Here is a 25,297-nt window from a genome sequence, read left to right on the forward strand (position 1 = left end):
AGTGTATGTGGTTAGATGGGACTTTTGTGCAGCAAGGCTGCTGGCTGTCCGTGCAAATTAAAAAGTCATCCTATTAAACAGAGTTTCTTCATGAACTATTGACATATCAACCGGTATATTATATATACCGGTAATTTCTCTCCGGCATAATGTGCTGGCTTTGCCTCCTGAGTCCATCATGCTGCCTCAGAATTACAGGCTCAAAAAGGTTGGGAAGCCCTACTGTAGTTGATGGGTCATGTAGTGTGTTCAAGGTACTAGCTAGACCAGCCATTCTCAACCAGGGTACCGTGGTACCCTGGGGTGCCGTGAGCATGTCCCAGGGGTATTGCGGCAACACTACCGCCCCCCCCCCTCATTTTTGTGGTGTCTCCCACCAGCGCCAGCAAGGACATGGAGCTGGCCCATGGGTCAGGGCCTGCCACAAGGTCAGCAGCCACCATCACCCCCAGTGCTTCCCTTCACCCTGGGAGGGAAGGTGGGGGTGTGTGGCAAGCAGGGGCAATGGGCGGGGAAGGTGGAGGGTGGCGGCAGGGGTACCGTGAGATATGAAGAGTGAGGTCAAGGGTACCCTGACCTCGAAAAGGTTGGGAAACACTGAGCTAAACTATAACCAGTGGGTTTATGTATCCGCCTCAGAAATTCACTGTGAGGTGCCCCAAGTGAATGTCCTGTGTGGACTGGTCCAGATCCAGGTTTAGGTTGTGATGGAAGTTGTTGGACCTGATAGAATTGCTCAGTGGGCCTGCTTCATAGCGATCCATACGATGAAGATGTTTTTGATCTGCTTCAGATACAGGAGAAGCCCTTGGGTTTGGGAGATAGGAAAGTGTTGCTCTAACAGCCCCATCCTGAGGGGGAAGGCCGAAGCCACCGGTGGGAGCAGCATGGTGTCACGCTTGCAGATTTACCCTCCCCGGGACAGTGGGACACAGTGCAGGACACTGTGTCAGCGTTCCTGCACCCCCATCAGCACAGTGAGGCAGTCCTCGGGCATGACGGGGGTAGCAGCCAGCATTAGAAGAAGAAGAAGAAGAGTTTGGATTTATATCCCCCCTTTCTCTCCTGCAGGAGACTCAAAGGGGCTGACAATCTCCTTGCCCTTCCCCCCTCACAACAAACACCCTGTGAGGTGGGTGGGGCTGAGAGAGCTCCGAGAAGCTGTGGCCAGCCCAAGGTCACCCAGCTGGTGTGTGTGGGAGTGTACAGGCTAATCTGAATTCCCCAGATAAGCCTCCACAGCTCAGGCGGCAGAGCTGGGAATCAAACCCGGTTCCTCCAGATTAGATACACGAGCTCTTAACCTCCTACGCCACTGCTGCTCATTAGTTGGTTCTTCCAGGCCAGGGGTAGGGAACCTGCGGCTCTCCAGATGTTCAGGAACTACAATTCCCATCAGCCCCTGCCAGCATGGCCATGCTGACTGGGGCAGATGGGAATTGTAGTTCCTGAACATCTGGAGAGCCTGAACATCTGGAGAGCCGCAGGTTCCCTACCCCTGTTCCAGGCCATTGGCCCCCATTGCACCAGAAGCCAGAGCTACAGACTTATGCCACCGAAAAGGTGACATGTCGATTCAGCCTAATTGGTTTTTCTGGCTGGTGGGGAGGCTTTTCAGCCTTTTAAACCTCCCCATGCTGCCGGGATGCCTCCTTGGGGAGGGTGGGCCAGCGCAGCCATGGCACAGGGGCAGGGCACCTGACCCGTGGATGGTGGATGGGGTTTCTAGTCAACTATGAATAGGCTAGCGCCATGGTGGCGACCCTTTGGCACTCCAGATGTTATGGACTACAATTCCCATCAGCCCCTGCCAGCATGGCCAATTGGTCAAGCTGGCAGGGGCTGATGGGAATTGTAGTCCATAACATCTGGAGTGCCAAAGGTTCGCCACCACGGGAGTTGGCTCTGGAAATGGTTAGTTAAGTGCCTGCAGCAACATGTAGCACGTTAGTATAATTTTTAATGAAATAGTGACGTGCATATGGACCAATAAATGGACCAAAAAAGTTTCTTGCAATTTTGAAATTGTACTAGAAGTTCCTTGTGCTGTAGCTTGCACATGCAGAAAAGATCAGGGGTGTGTGTGTGTGTGTGTGCAGTTTCTTTAACTGAATGTCAGCAGACAGCAAGGAGTAATTTTAATACTGTTTGCGCAAGGACTGTTGCGGTCTGTGGAATTCAACCTGTTGTGTAGAGCTATAGGAGTAGCCATAGCAGTGTTGTTTGCATTATCATGGATGACATTCATCCATGACATTCATCCTGGTGGAACACCCTTCCTCCAACTGTCCGGGCCCTGCGGGACCTTGGTGAGTTCCGCAGGGCCTGTAAGACCGTGTTGTTCCACCGGGCCTTTGGAGTGCCCAGCCGCTGATATGGTGCCCCCCACTGCTCTTTGCCTTGGCACTGGTACATCAGAGCCCCTCATATTGAGGGGCCTGCCGTCCCCCCTTTTTGGGGTGGGTTTTAATTGAGGTTTGGACGCCTCTTGCTTAATTGTTAACTGTTAGCCGCTGTTTTTATGTATTATAGGATGTTTTATTGAAGGAGCCTATGTATTGTATTGTATTGTATTTGCTCCTGTTTTAAGTAGACTGACTTTACACTTCTATGTTGGAATTTCACAGCCAAAGACCTCTTAAGGAGAGGTCGGTCATGATATAGGGAAATTGAATTAATTAATAAATAAATAAATAAAATAAAATAAAATAAAATAATGGCTTATAGTCCATCTTTGTGTAGATAGCAGATCTGCATTCAAGGTTTCTGATGTGGGTTTTTTTGGGAGATTATCAGTGGATTGTTTACTGAGAAAACCTGTGATATCTCATAATCTCATAATGGACTTTTATTTGCTTCAGAAAATACTTTCAGAATATCCAGGTATTTGAGGAAGTAGACATGTTGTTTAACATAGGACAGCTGCTAAAATGGCACACTTATGTTGTATTCTTTCCATTTAGTCTCACAGAACTGAAGTAGACTTTCCTGTGGTGTGACTTTGCATTAAGCTTTTCTACTGTTGCGTCACGTCACTGATACAGGCTAATGTGTGTTTGAAGGGAGAAGTGGACCAAAAGTCTGTTTAGAAATTACAGGATGAAACTTGACACAAAGCTGCCATTTTCAGCAGCAACCCCGTGTTTAATATATCACGGTCCCATCCAAAGTGTGTGTGTGGGGGGGGGGGGGGAATCCGTTCATGGGAATGGTATGTGGCTGCGCTGGCGGATTTGCCCTCCGTGGGGAACTTGCTCCGGTGGAGTAGTGATTCCCCCAGCGTGTGGCCATCGTGGCCTCCCCAGTACTGGGACTTAGTGCTGGACCAGTGTTTCCCAACCTTTTCAACGTCGCGGTACCCTTGACCTCACTCTTCATATCTCAGGGTACCCTTGAGGTTCATTTTATTTTATTTATTTATTTTGCATTTTTTAGGGTTTTTTCCGTTTTTGGCCTGTAGGTGGGGGGAGTGGCAAGCAGGGGGAGGGGAGGGGAAGGAAAGCAGCGTTGACAGCAGCGTTGTTTGTTTGCCTAAATTCGGCAGGGATTGGGGGGATTTAAAGGGAGAGCTCCCTTTAAATCTACCCCCCCCCCAATCCACGCCAAATTTAGGCAAATAAAACGATGCTGTTTTTCAATGTTGTTTAAACCTCCCCCTTAAAAATCCATTTGATTCCAGTGGGGGGGGAGGGGGCGGCGGTAGCATTGTCATGGTACCCCTGGGACGTGCTCATGGCACCCCAGGGTACCACGGAACCCTGGTTGAGAATCACTGTGCTGGACAGTGCGCCACTGTCCCAGAGCCCCTGCTGGCACCAGCATAACTTGGGGAGGAATCAACATTCCTCTGCTCCCTCTTGGCCTTTGCCAGCGTTACACTGGTGGCCTGGTAGCCTCAGACGTATGCCTCCAAAAAGGCAGCATAAGTCCACTCAGCCCAATGGGGGCTTCTTGGAAACAGGGAGGCTTTTTTTACTGTTCACGTCTCCTCTGTCTTCTGGGAAGCCTCCATGGGCTTCCTCCAAGTCAGCCTATAACTGCTCTCAGCTCTGAGTATTCCATGACCAAAGCTTCACTAGATTAGTATTTGCAATTCTTTACCGCACCCAGTAAATATAAAAGGACTCAGTATCTCAGAAACCACTCAGTAGGGCTTGCCAATTCGCAAGGCATGCTCTGTGACTAGGCACGCTGGTCTGCGTGGTTTCTGAGGTAGTGGGTTTTTATATTTACTGAGAGTGGTAACGAATCACAAATATTAATCTGGTGAAGCACCTTTGGCTGACAGCAATTATGGGCTAACTTGCAGCTACATAACTTGGTCCCATGGAGGAGTTTATCTCCCGAACTGATATTCTTTGCTGAGGAAGATGAGAATCTATCTCCTAGCGAAACAGGGTTTATCATTATCTGGAATACCTGTTATTGACTTACATGCTGACTATTTTCTATATCACAGTTGGAATTCTGATTTGGTCATTTTGAGATTATGCAGTGTTTTGTAAGACACAGTGTTTTGTATAGTTCTGCTTACGAGTCAAGAGTGATCTAAATTGTTGATTGTTTTGTATATACTTACACCTTTGATTAATATTTCTGCACTGTTTGATATAATGCTTTTGTAGCCTTAGTATAGTGTTTCTGTTAATGGATATTAACATCATCCCTTACTCCATTAAATAAAAAAAGTACTTCCAATTTAAAATGTCCTTATTAATTGGCAGATGAAACTAAGAATTTTGCTATTACCGAATAGAAAGTGTTTTAATGAACTATGCTTAAATTTACACATATATATTGCCATTCTGAAAGTGGGAAAATTTATTGTGTGATAACTTGATTTTAAACAGATTTTTATAGTGTCACTTAATAGGTCTGCTTGGAATCAGAATATAGGCATATTGGTTTAAATTTCAAAAATCAAAAACCCAAAAAAATGGTTGTTTAAAGTTTTAAAGATTACACTTTAAGTCTAATCTTAGACCTTGCTTAACAGTAACTTTAATGCAAAGTGCCTAAAAGTTAGCACTGGAATGAGTCCATTGCAAAGACTGGATTGAGTCTCTAACACAAGTCTAACCAATCTAGATTCTTAAGAATGAATTTCTTTTTGATCTATGCTAGTGCTGTGTCATGTACCTATTTATATCATTCGAAAATTTGTCTGGGAAAAGTCCGAGAGGTAGAAAGGGTTTTCATCATTAATTTCTGCTGGTGGGTGGAGTTATGTTTTCAGGTTGCCTCCCTAGTCTGGCAATTGATAGGTGCAGAAAACTCGTGATCAAATCTCATAGCATACTCAGAGAGTGTGGAGAAGAAAAAAAAATGAAGAGGAATGTCTCAATGGTGATTTAATCCCATTCAGTATAAACATGAATTTCAGTCCTCCCAAAAGACCCAAGGTGGTGGGCTGTACATTGACAGAGAAATGTACATGAATAGATGAAGTGATTTGAATCCAGTTGTTCTGTTAAAAGCAAGGACTTGTCAGGAGAGAGCAAATTTCTCTCCCAGAGCTGTGCAGGGGAAAAAGCATACAGGGAATATTGCCTAATTTCACCTAATTTCAAAATACTGATGAGGGGCCTTACTTCCAAACCCTTTAACAGTACATCTTTTCATATTTTTTGACAGTTGAGCCACTTTTAACCACTGAGGCAAGGGGAAATATGCCCCTGGGGTCCTCCTCCGCACAGTTGACTCAGTCATCTTCCAACTGTCCATATAGTTTCACTGTACTTCGTGCCAGAGCTAATGTTAGGTCTCAGACCTGTAGTCAATAAACGGACTCTAGATTCTTGATCAGTAGTGTTTATTGAAAGGCATCAAAGCATCCAGCTTTAGAAAGCCAGTTCTGCCAAAGAGTCCCCCTACCGTTTTCCCAAAGAATGTGTGAAAAGAGTTATTTCAGAGCTTAAACGCCCCGAGGTCAGCGATAGGGAAAGATACTACCACCTGGCTTGTCTGCCCCTGCAGGGTAACAGACACTTCCCATTTTCCCCTGCGAGTAACCCGCCAGTGTCAGCCTACTTATCTACGAACGCGTGAAGCCATGAAGATCAAGAGAAAGGAAAGGAAAGGTCTGTTACATATAACAGGCTGGTTACATATATCTTGCAACAATGAAGTGAAAGTACATTTCCATCTTCCATCTTCCCTTGTCACTATAAATTGTTAAAAAAACATTAAGCTAGGAATGCCCCTCAATCACCAGTTCCTGATCCTGACACATACATCCCTTCAATAACCTGTTGGGCTCCTTTCTCAAGATCATGCCAGATCTTGTACCCATGTTCCTAATCACTAATGGATATTACAGCTCCTATTACACCCACAGGTATGCATCTAGAGCGTCATGCATAGAGTATAATAGGAAACCTAGTTTGAGGTGCCGTGCAATATCTCTCTGTGAAGTTTTCATCCAGTTTTCTCCATTTTCCTACTGATATCAGAACTGCTTCCTACTTTGCTGCACTCGGGAGAAGTCCACGAGCAGTTTGCTGGTGTATTTACAGCTTATGTGTGGTGGATCCTATGCTCACCCCATGCAGTCAAAGCCAACATGATGACATAACAAAATACATAAATACTAGGCTGACATTCTCTTGGTGTGGAAGGAGCTAGTACATGAATGTATACATGGAGGAAATGGCAGCTGAGAAAAGCCAACATGACTTGAGCAGCTCGTGCTCCAGGGTCTACAGTTACAAAGTTCAATCCACTTGACCTGGGGTGGCCAACCTATGGTGCCCCAGATGTTCATGGACTACAATTCTCATCAACCCCTGCCGGCATGACCAATTGGCCATGCTGGCAGGGGCTGATGGGAATTGTAGTCCATGAACATCTGAGGCGCCATAGGTTGGCCACCCCTGCACTAGACCTTGTCTGTTTCATTGTAACTCACAGTCCATTAGGAAATAAATCGTAACCAGTGGGTTGTTACTGGAATTTGCTGTCCTAAAATACCTGTTTGGCACTCATCATGTATTTTTCTCCCTAGGGTCCAATGGGTCCCCGTGGGCCACCTGGGCCATCTGGAAAACCTGGTGATGATGTAAGTATTCTATACCTGGATTTCACTGTATCAGGATGGTTGATGTTTTCAGCTTGGGATATGTGTATACTTTTTGTAATGCTACTTGTTTCTCTTCTGAGCACCATGCCCCAATGGGATACCTGCCCCATGGAAATCAGGCAAGGGTGGTGACTGGTCTGGGTTGTGACTGGTAGGTGGCTCCACATACCACTGAGAAAGGTTCTAACCACCCAATCTCTTGTAACACTAGAGTTCAACTTAAAGGGTACCTTTGACATAGGAAAGCTGTTTTTAAACATCCAGCCAAATAAAGAAGAAGAAGAGTTTGGATTTATATCCCCCCTTTCTCTCCTGCAGGAGACTCAAAGGGGCTGACAATCTCCTTGCCCTTCCCCCCTCACAACAAACACCCAGGTGGGGCTGAGAGAGCTCCAAGAAGCTGTGACTCGCCCAAGGTCACCCAGCTGGCGTGTGTGGGAGTGTACAGGCTAATCTGAATTCCCCAGAGAAGTCTCCACAGCTCAGGCGGCAGAGCTGGGAATCAAACCCGGTTCCTCCAGATTAGATACACGAGCTCTTAACCTCCTACGCCACTGCTGCTCCTTTCTGGAGTTCTGGAGTTCTGGAGAACTTGAAAAATTGCATACTATTTGGGGTCCTAATTCTGACAGCACAGGCACACTGACCTTATCTTTCTGATGTCAGAGGGCTTGAATGTCTTAGAACTGAAAACCGAAAAATCAGAGACAGGGCCTGGAACATTTTTGAAGGCCCCAAGACCTTCAGAGTTCCATGCTTATTTTGTGTTCATGTCTGAATGCCAGTAAGCATTTTCTAAATTATGTATGTATTTATTTGATATTGGATTTATTCACCGCCCTTCCCTGAAAGGCTCAGGGTGGTTTCCACCAGTACAATAATACCATAAAATCATAAATACTTTAAAATTAAAATGTTAAAATACTTTAAAATATTATCTCAGAAAATATCTCAGCCTAAATTCCCACACGCCATCAGTTCAGTTTGCGTACCGGTCGCACCTTCTGTTATAACTTTAGTAATGGTAACCCTGCAGAGGGATCAGGGCAAAACTTAAAAAAAATTAAAGGAGGGGAAGGAAAGGGAAAGAAAGTTCAGAAAATGAAAAAAAGAAAACAGGAACTAGGGAGGTAAAAGCAAGGAAAGAAGGGGAAAGGGGAGGGGGTGGCATGGGGGGCCTATTGATGTATCACCAAAGCTGCCTCAGCCATATGCGTGGTGGAACAGCTCTGTCTTACAGGCCCTGTGGTATTGTAATACATCCTGCAGGGCTCTAATCCAGGGGTCCCCAAACTACGGCCCGGGGGCCAAATGTGGCCCCCTGAAGGCATTTATCCGGCCCGCCAGGCATGGCAGCGATGGCTCCATTCATGTGCAGTGGGGGCTCGAGGGAGAGGAGGAACCGGCCCCAACGGCTGTTGATTGCAGTTACATGATGGCACCCCCAAATCTCCATGAATTTTCTGACCCAGAGTTGGAAACCTTACATGTGGCAACGCCTGCTCCGCCCTTCCCTCTCAGCTACTCCATGTGTTGCTCTCAGGCTTTCTGTTCCGCCTCACTCCCATTGGCATCAGCCAGGCTGGCGAATCGCTCGCTGGCTGCTAGGGAGGAAAGAACCCAGGAAGATACCTGATCCTGGGTTAGATGGAATGCTTCATTGGGAAAGTTCTGCTTTTTTTTTTACAGGGGGAGGTATTCCACAGCCTCCCCAACAATATTTGGCGCCCACCCTGTACTTGACATACTTTGGCCACTGTTCTAAAAATAGACCATGACAGAAAGGCTGAAAGGTGAAATCAAACATTTTACAATCATTTGTGCATAGGAATTTGTTCATAGTTTTTTTTTAGTCCGGCCCTCCAACAGTCTGAGGGACAGTGAACTGGCCCCCTGTTTAAAAAGTTTGGGGACCCCTGCTCTAATCTCCCCAAACAGAGCGTTCTGCTAGGTGGGACCAGAGACCTGGTCAAGGCTAGCCAGACTTCCCTTGGACCAGAGATCACCAACAGATTTTCATTAGCTGAACGTAGCAACCTCCGAGGGACATAATGAAAGAGGTGGTCCCATATTCTGTGGTGACCACCACTGTGTGGACGGAGTAGTGAAAGGGTAGATAAGGGCAACCATGTCGGATGAGACTGCTGTGGTTTATTTAGTCTGGCATCCTGTTTCCCATGGTGGTCAACCACGTTCCTCCCAAAGGCCTACGTGCAGGACAAGGATTGCAAAGCCTCCCCCTCTTACTGCCTACTGCTTTCAGCAATATTTAGAGGCTGAACATGGGGTTGCTGTGACTATTGCAGACATTGACAGAACCCTCCTCCCTGAATTTGTCTGACTTCCTAAACCAACAACACTGCATCTTGTGGTTGTAAGTTCCACAAGTGAATTATTCTTTGTGTGAATCTGTACTTCCTTTGTTATGAAGGGAAGGGCTGTGGTTATGGTGGGAACATCTGAAGCCTTAATGAACAAATTTAATGCATATTTAAAATATGTATCTTCCTTCCACAGTGTATGGTATTTGTCATGGAAATGTTAACTGGGGATGGAAAGAAACTCATTTTCTACTTTAATGTCTGAAAAGACCTTGGGTATAATTGATAGCTCAGATATCCTGAAATTCAAAACAGATTTTTTTTTCCTGGGTATATCTACACTACTGAATTGTAATGATGTGGTAATCAGTGAGGTGGCCTGGTAATTTCTAAAGGCTGATCATTTGGCCTGGGTTAAATGCCACCAAGATGGGGGGGTGGGGTGTTGGTTCCTGCTCCCACACATCATTGTGTGTATTTGACCACCTTCTGCGGTTTCCCTGGCTTTTCCCCAGTCTGTCTCAAACCTGCTTTACTGTGAAGTTTTGTGAAAGATTGCAGTAAAGCCTAAATAGATGCCAGGTGTCGGGTGAAAAGTTTGGATTTTCCTGCCCATGCAGCCCCCATTTTCCCTGTCCTTTTGGTGGCCATTTCTCACCTATCCCACCAGTGGACTTTCTGTTTTTAGGTTTAATCAGAAATTAAATATTGTTATACTGAGATAACTTCACAACTCAATGTGTAACAGGTCTTCGAATTCCCAGCTTTCATTTTTTAAAAAGTGAGTCTTGCCTCTTTCATTGTGACCCTATGGCAGTCCCTTTCTCCCTCCGTAATGAAAAGAAATAAAGCCTTTTTTTTAAAAAAAGGAAAGTTTGGAATTCATAGAACCCTATGTGATGTTATAATGTTATAGTATTACAATAATGTTCAGTTGCTGATTGAAAAAAACAAACAAACTGAAAAAGCACTAGTGGGAAGATGGCTGCTGCCACATGACAGGGAGAGGGAAATTACAGGAACTGACCATGTGGAAACTCTGTTGCCGCTACGGTGGAAACCACACAAACCTGTTCCCAAGTGGAAACCACAGAACAGACTTCACACCCTAACCAACCACAACCCAATTTCCAAGGTTCTTTGAGTGAAGCGGTAACAGTTGAACAAGTGTATGTATGTATGTAGAGGTTTTCGTTGCAGTACTTCCGCAAGTGATGAGGTCAGACCATCTGGCCTGAATTCACTGAGTGAGATCTGAGCAGGTTAAGTTTAAATTCAGAAGGTCAAGTGAAGAATCAAGGCAGTCGTGGGATTCAAATAATTTAACAACCGGTTGATTACAAGCATCATTTTCACGACCGGTTCTTCCGAAGTGGTGTGAACCTGCTGAATCCCACCCCTGGATCAAGGGCATGATACAACTTTTCTTTTTTTAATCAAGATAGATATAAAATATGGGAACATTTGCTCCTGAAAATATTGGTAACTTTGTGAGTTGATGCTAAACTTGTGAAGACTAGTAACATTCTGCACTACATTATTTATTTTAAGCGAGTTATTTAATGAATGTTTCTATATAACATATAGAATTATGATCCAACCTGCAGTTAATAAACATTTTATATAGAGAAGGAACTGAGGTACATTGGATCATGGGCTGAACTTGGCTCATCTGGTTAGATTTTCTTCTTGTGATTCTGACAGTCTCTTCTAAGCAGAGGCGTATCTGGGGGAAATGTATCCCGGTGCAAAAACTGAGTTTTCCATTGCCCCCCCCCCCCCCCCACACACACACACACAATATGGGCGGCCACCTTCCCCCACCACAACCAAACAACTTTTTTTGCACTAGGTCTTGAAGTCAATGTATGAACCTGGGGGGAAGGAGGAGGGGATTTTCCACCCCCCACATGATTAAATGGCTGTGGCCTGGGGACATTTTACCCCATATGTCCCCCTGGGCAGTACGCCCCTGCTTTTAAGGAGCCAGCATAGTGTAGTAAGTTAGAATTTGGTAGTACTGAGTAAAAATCCCCCTTAGTCATGATGCTCCCTGAGAGACCTAGGGTATTGGCTCACGCTGTCAGGTAAACCTACGTCACAGGGTTCTTGTAATGATAAATTCTTTGGAGAAAGGGAAAGATTAAAATATTTTAGTAAGATAGAAAAAAATAAATGATTTTTCTTCTCTGTCTCTTTCCAGGGTGAAGCAGGCAAACCTGGCAAATCAGGAGAGCGTGGGCCACCTGGGCCTCAGGTAGGGATTTGTTCAGCATGTTGTCAATGTCAGTGCCCATGCAAATGAATTTAGGCACACAACAGAAACGATGTAGTTCCTCCTGGCATGCCAAAAAACCTTTGGACTGATCCTGAAATCTAAACTCGGTTGAGTTTTGGAGAAGGGGACAGTCTTTTGTGATTTTATTTTTAAATAGCCTGGTTACATTCCTTGGGGAGGAATGCACATTTTCTTTTTAAACTACTCACTAAGAGTCTAGGAGACTTTACAGTTGGAGCTGGAGCTTACATTATTACAAATCCATGGCTGAATTTTAGATCTGTGCAATTGTGTTAGGAGCTGTCTGCTGAACTTGACCTTGAATTGAGGGCTCTCCGAAATCTACCATACAATAATCGTTGCCACAATGATGGCTAATAGTTTTAGAAACAGAAGGAAGATTATTAATGATGAGTGTTTTAGGTATGCTAGATAAAAATGGGTCTCTCATGGTGACCCAGATTCTACAACAGAAGAGTTCAATTCTACGGCCTGTTTATACTGCACAAATTAAGTTAATTTGAATAGTACCTTGTATAAGATACTTGTCTTTACCAAGGCTAACAGAAGCAATGTAAAGCACTGTATCCTTGCCAGATAATTGCTAGGAATCTAACAACCCCTATAGCTGCTCTGTTTTGGATATTTCAAGAGCAATCCGAAACAGGTCTACTCAAAACCATATCAAGGACTGTTCAATGAGACTTACTCCCAGGGAAATGTTCTTAGGATTGCAGTATCGATCAGTTGTTGCTCAAACTGTTACCACTGAGTAATGATAAAATAATAAAAGCTCAAAAAGGCTTGAGTCAAAATGAAATAAAGCTTTTTAACTTTATTTAGCCAACTCGGGCAAAAAGGCAAGATCAGGGGAGCAACCCCAAAATGGCAGTGCGTTCTTACTTTTATAGTATTAATGACAAGTTACATTAAAATGGCGACAAAGAATACACCCCCAGTGCCTTCATCATCAATCAATCATACAAAAAGGTGGAGATTTTCCCAGTTCCCACAGCCTTTTGGGCTTGTCCAACATCCTTATTGGAAGATGTCAGCATTACACTCCTTGATGTTACATGAATCAAAGACCCTTGTTCTCCTTATCCTGTATGTTTCAAGTTGCCCTGTTTCTCACACAAAGAGTTTAAACATTCTCACAGGCCTTATTGTTTATTGAAAAAGGGCAACCTTTAAAGTATCTCTTGGGTACTGTAGGATCTCAAAATCAGTGCTGTCTGCACTTTTGTATGACTTTGAACCAAGGGGCACCTTTTGGGGTTATCTAGCTGAGTTAGCATTATTAGTGAGAGAATAGGTTTATGGGAAAGAATAGGTTTTAAGGCTTGCATGATTTCTTTGGTTAGCAGCTTCTGTGGTTGCCATCTCTCCATTATAAGAAAAAAATAATGGAGGGAAAGAAAAGTTTGTCTTTCCTTTTATGAATCCAAAATCCTTTTTCCTTTCATATATTTTCTCTCTTGCACACACTGTCTTTTAACTTACTCACACTTTCTTTTAACTTACTGATTCTTTCTTCTTCTTCTGCGCTCACAAAACTAGCTTGGATGCAATGGGGCCTTTCTAGAGGACATTTGGAACGACGTGGGAGGCTGTAGGCAAAAAAGTTATGCTATGCAGACAGAAATTCTTCCACCTGTTTAAATGCTCCTTGATCTATTTTTTGTCTGCACAGTCAAAATGATTAGACTCCCTGTTCAGAAGGATTCACAATTCAGCATTCAGAGATACATAGTGTGGGTTAGAAACTGATGGAGATTCACCTAGCAACTTGAGTGTCATGAATTACTATTATGATGTCAGAAGATTACGTCATAACAACCCAATCCAGATCTCTAGGGTGGCAGGATGCGGCGGCACCATACCGCTGCCTCTGAAGGGCTTCTCTGCAGCACAGAAAGCCCAAAACCAAAAACCCAAACCCTGGCCAAAATCCACCATAGGGCATACATCCCAGGCCAGCTGCATCAGCGTTCGGGAGCAGGGAGGGCAGTGAAAGCTTTATGAGGTAACTCCACCCTCTGACCCACCTCCAAAATGCCCCTAGCCATGCCTGTGCAGGTTTCTGCACTAGCAGGGCTGGGGAATGGCAGCAGCTTTGGGGTCAAGTGTTGCAGAGGTGCCTGCCTGCACATCTCCTCCTATCAGTCAGGAGAAGTGACATTATTCCAGCTATTCTTTTAGTTTAGTGTGTTTTGTATCCACTTCTCCTCACTCAGGGGACTGATTATCCAGCTACTCCCCTTAGCTCCTGCCGTTTAATTCCGTAGCAAGTCAGTTTCTGCTGTATTTTAGGCTATGAAGAGTGAGCATGCAGTGTCGTTTTTACCTGAATGGCTGTCGTTTACTTTTTAGGGAGCTCGAGGTTTCCCTGGGACTCCAGGTCTCCCTGGCGTGAAAGGACACAGAGTAAGTATGGAAAAATTATAATAGGTAAAAAAAATCACCTTTCCCTGTATACATGTGCCAGGAAATCATATATGTATTGCTCTTTTATGTATTGACTTTTATGTATTGCTCTCTTTCCCCTAGGGTTACCCTGGATTGGATGGTTCCAAGGGTGAAGCTGGTGCTGCAGGTGCGAAGGTAGGAGAGTGCTCAGTTTTGCCTCCCATGGGTTATTAATTGGGAAATCCATGCTGTTTGAAGAATACTGTCAGGATCTTTCTCTTGTTCCTTATGAAGGAATGTATCATTCTTAGCTTTACTCTTCAGATAGAACTCCACTGCCCAAAACAGGTTAAACGTGTAATGGTGGCTATATTATTTTTATTTATCATTTTAGTTATAGTCTTCCTTCTTCACTAAGACTCAAGGTGGTGTCTGTCAATGCAATCACAGTAGGTTGATTCTAATCTAATAAGCAATGTAATAGGACTAGGATTACAAAAATCTGAAGTAAAGCATAAAGTTGCTTTGACAAGCTGTGTTACAGAATGAAGAAAATGATATTACGTGAATAGAAAGCAGTGCAACAAGAGCAGGATACGGATTACATCAAACAGATAATACATACTAAACACAGTGGTATAGTTTAGTCCTATTCCCTTTAAAAGGTGCTTTCTTGAACTATTTCAATATAATGTAACCATTTCCTTTCTGAAAAATGCTCTTTTGAACCATTCTGTTTTACATCGTTTGCAAAATAACAAAGGCTCATTCCGCACATGCAGAATAATGCACTTTCAAACTGCTTTCAGTGCTCTTTGAAGCTGTGCGGAATGGCAAAATCCACTTGCAAACAGTTGTTAAAGTGGTTTGAAAACGCATTATTTTGCCTGTGCGGAAGGGGCCAAAGTGAATTAATGCATTAATTCGTACAACATCCAAGCTGCCCTTCTATCAATGTATGCATATAATTTGAAAAAAGAACAGTTTTCAAGAAGAGGAATCATGGAGAAAATTAATGTTGGTGTCTAGGAAATATTTTGATGTATAGGAGAACAAATACATTTTTCCCTGTGTTAAACTGGACAATAAGCTACTGGTAGTTGATTTTCTCCAGGGAAACAGAAACAAAGAATAGCACAAAAGAATGTAGAGTTTACAAAGCAAAACACCTTTTTTTTAAAACCAATGCAATAGACCTAGGATGAAAAGAAGAATAGGAGGAGTTTGAATTTGTACCCTGCCATTCTCTCCTGTAAGGAGACTCAAGGCGACTTGACTCTGAAAAATTTATATCCCAAAAATGTTTGTCTCTAAGGGGCTACTGGAGTTGAATCTACTTTTTTACAAGCCCAATACAAATTTCAGAATAATTGAAAGCTTTTATCAAAAGCCTGTATGTTCCCTAATAGCCAATTGTGTAGCATGTAGATCGCTGTTTTCCGACAGTAACTAAGTTATGTACACAATATTTACAAGTAAGAAACACCCCACTTCTAAACTGGAATCATCCATCTTGCTACCAGCTGGTGTAACTTAAACCCCAACCTAGAGGAGGGCCCGAATTCACGTGGGGAGCTGGCATAGCCTTATGCAGACATGAGCGCCCATCCTGCTGGTGCAAGTGGCAAATGCACCAGTGGACTGGGCAGATATGTGGGTACCTGGGAGCTGCACAGCTCTGCTGTCCCCATCCCGGAAACAGCCACTATGTTTCAGCCCTGTTGGCTCGGAATGCTGCAGCGGCATGGGGCGTTTCCGGGGGTTGAGTTGACCCTAGTCAGCTTCTACATGGCAGCTGAAGTTACAATTCTACTTAATTCTTTTTGTTGAAAAGGGTATAGTGGAATGCCCTCTAGTGCTTACCCAGCCACAATGGCAAGGAGAGGTTTGGTTGCACTCAGAGGTGTAGCTGGGCCAAACTGCACCCAGTGCACATCTTATATCCTCCCCCCGCGGTGCCCTCCCTTCCCACACTTACCTTAGTTCCTTTCCTTTTTCTTGAACTTTTTCAGGCTGCAAAAGGCCTGTTCTCAGTAAAAACGGCCTTATGGAAACTGTACTTCCCAGGAGACCTTGTGAGCCCCAAGGTCTCCTGGGAACTGTAGTTCCTCAGGCCATTTTTACAGCGAACAGGCCTTTTGCAGCCTGAAAAAGTTCTCAAAAAGGAAAGGAACTAAGGTAAGTGTGGGAAGGGGGACACCGTGGAGGGGAGAAGAAAGGGGAGGGGCCTGGGGCGATTTCCAACCCCCAGGCGTGCGCCCGGGGCACGGCGCACTCCCCTGTCCCCTTGGAGCTTCGCCACTGGTTGCACTCCAGGTACATTCATTCTATCAGTGTTTGGGGATGCAGGCATGATAGTGGTTGATTTACCATTGCATTTTGTTCTAGGGTGAAGCTGGTTCTGCAGGTGAAAGCGGTTCTCCTGGTCCCATGGTGAGTACAAACCACTTGTTGATTATTGTGGACAACAGACAGTTATAGATAATGAGTAGACACTTGTCCATATAGATTAAGAATGGAAAAAACCTTTCCACTTGTCTCCACCCTTACACCATCCAAACTTATTTATACAGTCCACCTTCCTACCATGGATTCCAGAGTGAGACAGGTAGAGTTCTTCTGTTGTCTTCTGTCCAAACCCCAGACTTAGTTTGCCTCAGCAAATTGTCACCTCATACACTTTCAAAATCATGCCCAAATGCATAAGGACTGAAATGCAAAACTGGAGGAACAGAGATGTTCCAGAGGATGTATCTTTCAGAGCTGAGAAAAGAACCTGAGGTGAATTTGTGCAGAGCAGAGCCCGAGAGAATATGCTGAGGTCCATGGAGGCCACTGTGTAGCTTTAGAAGATCTACACTCTCTTGCTTCTTATTTGTAAAATGGGGGCAATTGTTATTGGCCCACTTTATAGGGCAGTGATGGCGAACCTTTTTGAGACCGAGTGCCCAAACTGCAACCCAAAACCCACTTATTTATTGCAAAGTGCCTACACAGCAATTTAACCTGAATACTGAGGTTTTCGTTTAGAAAAAACGGTTGGCTTCAAGGGGCGCATTACTCTGGAGTAAGTTTGGTGATAGTCGGTGGCTTTGCTTTGAAGCAACTGTACAACGCTTCGAATGGGTGAATCACGACCCTAGGAGGGTTTAGAAGCAAGCCCCATTGCCAGCAACTGAGCTTACTCCCAGGTAAAGGATTGCGCTTTAGTTCTTCCCATGAAATCAGTGGGGTTTAACAGCACTTAACAGGGTTACCTACACATCGTGCCCAGCGGCCCAGGTCAGCCTAGATGTGGTGGGGCGATTTTCCAACACCTCCCCCGCGACGAACTCTGTGCATGCGTGCCCACAGAGAGGGCTCTGAGTGCCACCTCTGGCACCCGTGCCATAGGTTCGCCACCACTGTTATAGGGCCATTGTAAGGATATAAATAATTTATGTGTAGTGCTTTCTATTCATAACTATATGATTACTGTTAATCATGCTTCTAGCATTATCCTCTCTGGACTTGGAGATTGCCTTTGTTTCTCTAAGAATGTAGAGTATCGTCACATACTACATTTTTGTTTTTTAATGTGCATCAGACATGAATGTGACAAAAACATGTTTGGAAGTTTATAGTGCACACGTACACTTGTCCAATGGGGACAATTCACATACTACTAAGTCCACATTGTGCACTTGTGAATCATCAACACACATGTCGTGGATTTCCATGCTGGGAACTTAACTCCCAAGACCATGGTGTGTGGGGAGAGGGGGTTTATGTCTCCCCTCCCCCCATGCTTTTTTCCTAACCTAAAATGGGCCATTGAATCATTGTTTGCTCCATTGGGGAAGCTTATGTGTGGCTAGTTTCCCCAAGAAGGCACAAAACAGCATTTGGGGGCAATTCTAGGTTGGGAAATGCCGTTGGGGGAATGGAGCCCAGATTTCTGATGTACATTGCTGCAGTAGACAGAACTTGCCTTTCACCTCAGCTGGTTCTTAGTCCAATCGTCATTAACATGGGTTTTTGTTTATGTGTGCAATGTGGATAGAGCACTCCCAGATACATTGGGCACAGATAGAAACCAATGGGGCTCCTGCAGTATATAGGTCCTGCACACACATCAGCACACCCACATGTTTGGTGGTGGAATGTGCCATCCAATTGCAACTGACATGGCAACCCCATAGGATTTTCAAGGCAAGAGAGGTTCAGATGTGATTTGCCACTGTCTGTCTCTGCCCAGCAACCCTGCATAGCATCCAAGTACTAACCAGGAGCAACCCTGCTTATGAGATCTGACAAGATCAGGCTAGCTTGGGCCATCTGGGTGAGAGCTGCACTCACATGTCTACCTGTACATTTTGACAATCTGCTCTGAGTAGCAAAATGGGATTCCTGGCACACAGAAGGCTGCTCTCTGGGGGACTTGTAAGGATGGGATCTTCTGTTCTGACTTTTATCGGTGTCATTTTTCAGGGTCCTCGTGGTCTTCCTGGAGAGAGAGGACGTCCCGGCCCATCTGGTGCTGCTGTAAGTGTGAACAATTTCTTCTGTGTTTGCATTGTGGAAATGGGAGTTGGCCTTTTGTGGCTATTGTAGAATCGACACCAGAACTTGCACTGCCAGCGGCAAAACCTCTCTCCGTTACTATCCCACCATCTTCACTCCAGAGGGAACAAGTTCATTTTGCGCTCTCAGTATGCAGAGCGGAGCAAAAATTAAGGTATCGCTGTGGCAGATGAATATGCAATGCCCATTCTTCTCCAATTGAGGAAGAAAGTGCTACATGTACGGCAAACTGCGCTACCCTCTGTTCAGAGCAAAGGCAACGGTTCTTGTGGCAGAGATTCTCTTTCCCTTTTCTAATCAAGGGCTCTCTGTGTGTATGTGTGTAAAGTGCCATGGAGTCACAACTGACTCATGGCAACCCAGTAGGATTTTCAATCAAGAAACTAACAGCAGTGGCTTGCCGTGACCTTCCTCTCCGTAGCGTCCCTGGTATTCCTTTGTGGTCTCCCTTCCAAGTATTAACCAGGAGCAACTCTGCTTAGCTTCTGAGCTCTGATGAGATCAGGCTAGCCTTAACCATCCAGGTCAGAGCCCTACAAGGTCTGGCAGTGAAGAATAACTGTGGAATGGAAGATAATGGGGGCAGGGGATAAAGCTGCAGGGCAGAGGAATGGAACCAGAAGCGGAAGATCTTTGCTTCCGTGGATCTCATGGTTCCATTGCACTAGCTGTACCATTTTCCTTCAGCACAAAGAAGCCTTCTTATGCTGCCAAAGGCACCTATAGAAGAGCCTCTTGTGTCAGGGAGGGCTTCTTGCATTGTAGAAAAGCATTACTGTGAGCCGAACCTGAAACAACCGATAATGTTTCAAGACTGTCTGCGATGAGTCTTCCTTACAGCTAATTTTTGTTTTGGTAATGTGGGTTATAGTGTGCGTTAGCAAACGGAATTAGAGCATATTCAGATAGTCTGGGTGTCTGATATGCTTATTCCAGTAGCTAATGTGATGGTGCTGTGCTTTGGGGCCCAGACCAATGGCTTGCTAGCAGGATTTTAGAGCAGTGAGTATCTCCTGGAAACCAATACACAAGGTGTGCTTTGTCGTGTTGATCTTGGATGGAGAAGCAAGAAGATACCGTCTGCTACCTAAGCACTGAGTGTAGTCAAAATTCTACTTTAAGTAGAACTAAACACATATCATTATTTGTGGAAAGACTCCTCCTGCTCATAAAATTGGCCATTTTGAGACAGTGTTTGTCCAGGGCATATTATTAATTGAACTTCAGGCCAGTACACACTGGTTGTGCGTGTGAGTGAGCCAGAGCATTTATTGGCACCATTTCAAGAAAACTACAATGACAGCCTGATGCATTTTCAGGAAATCTACACGGACAGCATGACATTGCATATGGTCTCTGCCGAGAGCAGGAAAACTGTAAAGGCGTATCCTTGCGGGCTTAGTTGTAGACACACCATGCAATGCTTAGTCAAGTTGCCATTGCAGTGTTGATATTTAGCTAAGCGCTGTAGGAAACCAATTCTCAACTTGGATATTGGATATATAGCTTTTCAATCCCCCCACTAAAGTGGGAGTCCAGGCAGCTGAGCCCTTTCGTTCTGGTCTCCTGTTTTGCTGTGCAGTAGGGCCCCAGTTCCCAGCCTTCTTGGTATGGTGACCCACAAGCCCAAATTTACTTGGGATTGTCACCCATCCAGGGCTGGCTGGAGGTTTTTCGGCACCCTAGGCCAGAGGTGTCCAACTCTGGTGCTTCAGATGTTCATGGACTACACTTCCCATCAGCCCCTGCTGGCATGGCCAATTGGGAATTGTAGTCCATGAACATTTGAAGCACCAGAGTTGGATACCCCTGCCCTAGGCGAACTGTGGCCTCGGCACACATCTCATTCAGTGCACCATTTTCTATGATGCCTAACCAGATGTTTTTGAGAAACCAGCCAACCCCACTATGAACCCCAACAAAGTAGCATTCTGAAATACACAGCTTTTGCACATGGAGGTTATATTCCATCTTTTGACCATCCTTCATTACTCCCTCTGGCCCCACCTGAGGTTCTAAGAAACTCAGTCTAGGAACCATCAGGACATATTTTGCTTGATCAACGTGTGTATGCAGTGAAGAAAAAAATATCAACTAATGTATCACATGGAAGATACTGTCTCCAGGGTCAGATCTTGGGCCCTTTCTGCACCGCAACGGTGCGGGGGTGCGTCGGCATATACAATGCCGACACACACCCCTGGGACCGTTCACACGGACGGTCCCAGGAAGGTGGCAAGCGGCGGCGCAGCCTTCACACAGTTGCATGCGCACTGTGGCTGGAACGGCTTAGCCTGCCGTCTCCTGAAGCTTCCAGCTCAAATTACGCAGAGGCCAGGGGACATGCCCCCGCAGGATGGAGCGACAGCTCTGGAGTCGCAGGCCAGGGGGGCGTGTCCCCTGGCCTCTGCGACGAGCCGGAAGCCAGGAGACGAGGTAAGCGTTCAGCGACGGTGCGGGGAAAATGGCGCCGGCAGCAGTTGGAAGACGCTTCCGAAAAACCTTGCTGGGGGAGCGAGGTTCAGAAGCAGCATCTTCGCGCCGCTCGGGGGTTGCGAGGCCGGCGCTGCTGCGATGCAGCGGTGGCAGCCGTGCGAACCCCTCCCCAGGGACGCTGTTTTTAGCGTCCCTGGGGCGCCCTTTACTGCCCGTGCGGAAAGGGCCTTGGTTTCCAAAATACAAAAGAGAGCGATGGAAATGGCAGAGGCGGCTCTGTGACCCACTGTCAGAGGTTTTCATAATCCACTTTTGGGGGCCCAACTCACAGGTTGGGCAGCACTGCAGGAAAGGAGGGAATGAAAGACGCGGCTATGGAGGGAACCAGAGGGAAAAGTCAGAGGGCTGTTTTTGGTCCCGCTGGAGCTGGAGAATTAATGGGCAGTGTCAGGGAGGAAAAAGCTGGCAACTGGAAACAATGCTTATTAGCGAGGGTACAATGCTACAGTCATACCCAGTTGTCGTAACTACATCTGAAAGGCTGGGGGCATTGTGCGGTATTTAGGAAAACTGCAAGGACTGGTGTATCGCCCTGTAATGCTTAGATGTGTCATGCTAAACTTGCTGAAAACTACCAGGAGAAATGCATGGATATGTTGTAAAACAAAGCTGTTATTACAGGCTCAAGTACGCACAGTTTAGCAAATCTGTAGGCTGGATACATCATGCCCGGGCACATTTCCAGCATTCCATTCCTCTGTCTCCCGAGACTTCAGCTGTCATTTGAGACTGTAATAAATGTAGCGTGAAATTCCCTTTGGCCGTCTGTGCAGCACATGGCCACAAGATCCTCCCCAGGGGATGGCTGTGAATCTTAGCAGGAAAACTCTAGCACAGAACACCAGTGTTTCTGTTTGGTTAATCTGGAATGCAGAGGGGAAGGGAGCTCTGACTCTCGAAAGCTTATACCCTTGTTGGTCTCTAAGGTGCTGCTGGAATCAAATCTAACTGTGGAAAGGCTACCCTTTGAAAATAACTGAAAACAGTTCATCATGGTCCCTGGAAGCTTGCTAGGCAAGGTTCCTTAGATAGGGGCGAATCCTTTTTGCTGCTTCAGAGTTTGGGCCGCTTGCCAGTTCCTTTAATACAGGATATTATTGATTAGGTGATGTTGTTTACCTCCATGCCATGAAAAGCTTCAACTGCCCATTGCTACATATTACACCTCCATTAAGGGAGAAGAATATTTTTCTTCAGGTTTGTTGACCAATCCTAGCAGACCCCTTCCACACATGCAGTATAATGCACTTTCAATCCACTTTCAATGCATTTTACTGTGCGGAATAGCAAAATCCACTTGCAAACAATTGTGGGTAGAGACGATTTCCGGTTTTCTCCCTGCTGTGTCGATGGAGGCATGTCTTTAAAATAGTTTATTGCTTAAGATTTATATATAATTTCTTCCGTGGTTTCACATGAAAAGTACAACCTGCATCAAACACATCCATTCAAATTTCAAAAAGAAAAAAAAGATAGCATTAATCCTTGTTAGAAACATCTTTTGAGAAGAAGAAGAGGAAGAGTTTGGATTTATTTCCCCCCTTTCTCTCCTGTAGGAGACTCAAAGGGGCTTACAATCTCCTTGCCCTTCCCCCCTCACAACAAACACCCTGTGAGGTAGGTGGGGCTGAGAGAGCTCTGAGAAGCTGTGACTAGCCCAAGGTCACCCAGCTGGCGTCTGTGGGAGTGTACAGGCTAATCTGAATTCCCCAGATAAGCCTTCACAGCTCAGGCGGCAGAGCGGAGAATCAAACCCGGTTCCTCCAGATTAGATACACGAGCTCTTAACCTCCTACGCCACTGCTGCTCCTGCCATCTAGTTTTTCATACCACTATTTAGAAGAGGAATTATTAGTTCTATTAAAAGGCATTCTATAAAAGCTGCTTATTTATTTTTCAAAAAAGGTTGCCACAGTTACAAACAAATAGTCTTTTGCATGTGATTCTCAATGTGTATCTGAATATCAGGAGGATTTCTAGTCTTCCAGGTATCAGAATAAACTCCTTTGCCATGGAAAATATCCCCATCTTTCTGACAACACAGTCCTTACACCTTTCTAAGCTTGCTGAATTCAGTCGACTTAGAAAGTACTCCTCTACAGCAGCTCTAGAGAGAAGAGGGGAAGATTTAGATAAGGAAAATGGCACGATGTGCCGTTAACTGTTGTGTGGCTATACAGGTGTCCGGGAAGATGAACAGGTGTCTGGGAAGAGGAGGAGGAGGAGGAGGGAGCTGGTGACATGGGGTTGAGGGAGGAAGGAGAGGCAGGAGGGCACTGTCAATCCACCAACAGTCTCCCAGAGCCTTTGTTCATACAACGGGCTTGTTCATATTTGTTCATACAACGGGCTTTACTGCTAGTAAATAAATAAACATCTAGATTCAGTTTGGCTCTTGCTAGCACCCAGTTTGGGTCATGGTTTCATCCTCATGTATATTTGGTTACAATAAAGTTACCTACTGGTTATACCTCTTTTGTATGACCACACCCAGGATCTTTTGGCTGTGTGGCAGGAGTGATGCATGACCCTCAATGTCACTTCCAGATATGTACTTGGAAGTGACATTGTGATGACGCTTTAGGAGTGTGCCATCGAGGCTTTACCATAGAGATCTGGGAAATTCCTAGAGCTTTGCCACGATGCTATGATGGTACTTCTGAGTACATACCCAGCAGTTTTTTCTTTTATACTTTCTCCCACTGCACCGAGAAGAGTGGGCAGGAGCCTTCCTGCTATAGCGAGAGACCTGGGCCCTTTCTGCATGGGGCCAAAAACAGCGGCCCAGGGGCGGAAAAACACCGATCCCTGGGCAGCCATTCGCACAGGCAGCGGCCCTGAGCAGCGTGAAGGCGCCGCTTTCTACCTCCCTTCCCAAGGGAGGTTTTTGGAAAGCGGCGCCTTCCCATTGGCGCGATGTGGAAGGCGCCACTTTCCTGTCTCCCCCCCCCCCACTCACCTCATCCTCCAGCGTCGGTCTGGAGGGCTGCTGAGACCCGCCCATGCTGCCCTCCGACCCCTGGGGGACGCAGAAGAGGTGGCTCCGTGCGGAGCCGCCTCTTCTGTGCTGGCCTCTGTGAGGGCCGCTCGCACGCTCCCGTGCGAACGGCCCCCTCCCCTCCACTGGCATAATTCTTGCCGGTGGAGGAGTGCCCTAACACAGTCTCTTCATTATACCTAACATACACATACACCAGAGGCGTAGCAAGGGAGAAAAGCGCCCAGTGCACTGGTGTGTCCTCTGCCCTGCCCCCGCCCTCGCCAGGCCCTGCCCCCTTGGAGCTACGCCTCTGACATACACAGAAACCTGGCCCTCCATTCAATCCAAAGCCCTCTACAGCTGTTTTACCTTTGAAAATACCTTTTTACCTTGGTGTAATGGTTCAAGTGCTGGGACCTCCAGGATAGCACGGTTCAAATCCCCACTTGCCATGAAACTGAGTGTCCTTATGCCAACCAGTCATTCTCTCTCAGCCTAACCTACCTTGCAGGGTTGTTGGGAGGATAAAATGCAGAATGAGCAAAGCACGTACTCAGCCTTGAGTTCCTTTTGAAGGAACGGGTGAGATGAAAGCGCATTACACCAAGAAATGGAATAAAGGCCCTGAGAGAAAAATAATTGCATGTAATTCCTTCCTAAATTGCTGGGGTGAGCGCGTACAAAGGCCAACTCTCCTGGGCAGCTCTTAGACAAATAGCATTTAAGAAGGAATTGCCAAGGGGGAATCTGGATCTGAAAAAAAGGTTTTTAATGAGGCTGCAGCTAAAATGAGTTATGTCACTGCTGCAGACCAAAGTCGTAACCCAGAGGGTTGCAAACTCTCTTTAATCCTGATGACTCCACCCCCCCCTCCAGCACACACACGCGCAATATTACAAGCCCTTAAAAATATTGCGGGGGTGGGTGGGTGGTGTATCAGAATGTGGTTTGCAGTACAGCTAAATCAGCAATTTTGGGGGGGGGAAACCCACAGCCCTGTTGTATAGACTACAGTCCTTTTGGTAAACCTGGGCCTCTGTGTGCCTAACACATTATTAAAAATAGTACCATGAATATAATGATTACTGTATAACAGTAGCATCACAGAACTTGGTTATAGTATAAAGAAGTGTGCTGTAGCAAATGAGACGTTCTGTCACTTTTGCCCAGGG

At 45.6% G+C, this 25,297-nt stretch overlaps 1 protein-coding gene across 4 annotated transcripts in view; it reads left to right on the forward strand.

Moving 5' to 3' along the window:
* Window positions 1-25,297, forward strand: part of COL2A1 (collagen type II alpha 1 chain) — a 139,841-nt gene that overhangs the window by 22,547 nt on the left and 91,997 nt on the right. For all 4 annotated transcript variants that reach the window (XM_048488108.1, XM_048488110.1, XM_048488109.1 and 1 more), the window contains 6 exons: window positions 7,004-7,057; window positions 11,603-11,656; window positions 14,051-14,104; window positions 14,228-14,281; window positions 16,475-16,519; window positions 18,557-18,610. In XM_048488108.1, coding sequence (XP_048344065.1) covers window positions 7,004-7,057; window positions 11,603-11,656; window positions 14,051-14,104; window positions 14,228-14,281; window positions 16,475-16,519; window positions 18,557-18,610 — 315 coding nt within the window. The remainder of the gene's footprint in view (window positions 1-7,003; window positions 7,058-11,602; window positions 11,657-14,050; window positions 14,105-14,227; window positions 14,282-16,474; window positions 16,520-18,556; window positions 18,611-25,297) is intronic.

Source organism: Sphaerodactylus townsendi, linkage group LG03 (genome assembly GCF_021028975.2).
Source record: "Sphaerodactylus townsendi isolate TG3544 linkage group LG03, MPM_Stown_v2.3, whole genome shotgun sequence".
Classification (NCBI taxonomy): Eukaryota; Metazoa; Chordata; class Lepidosauria; order Squamata; family Sphaerodactylidae; genus Sphaerodactylus; species Sphaerodactylus townsendi.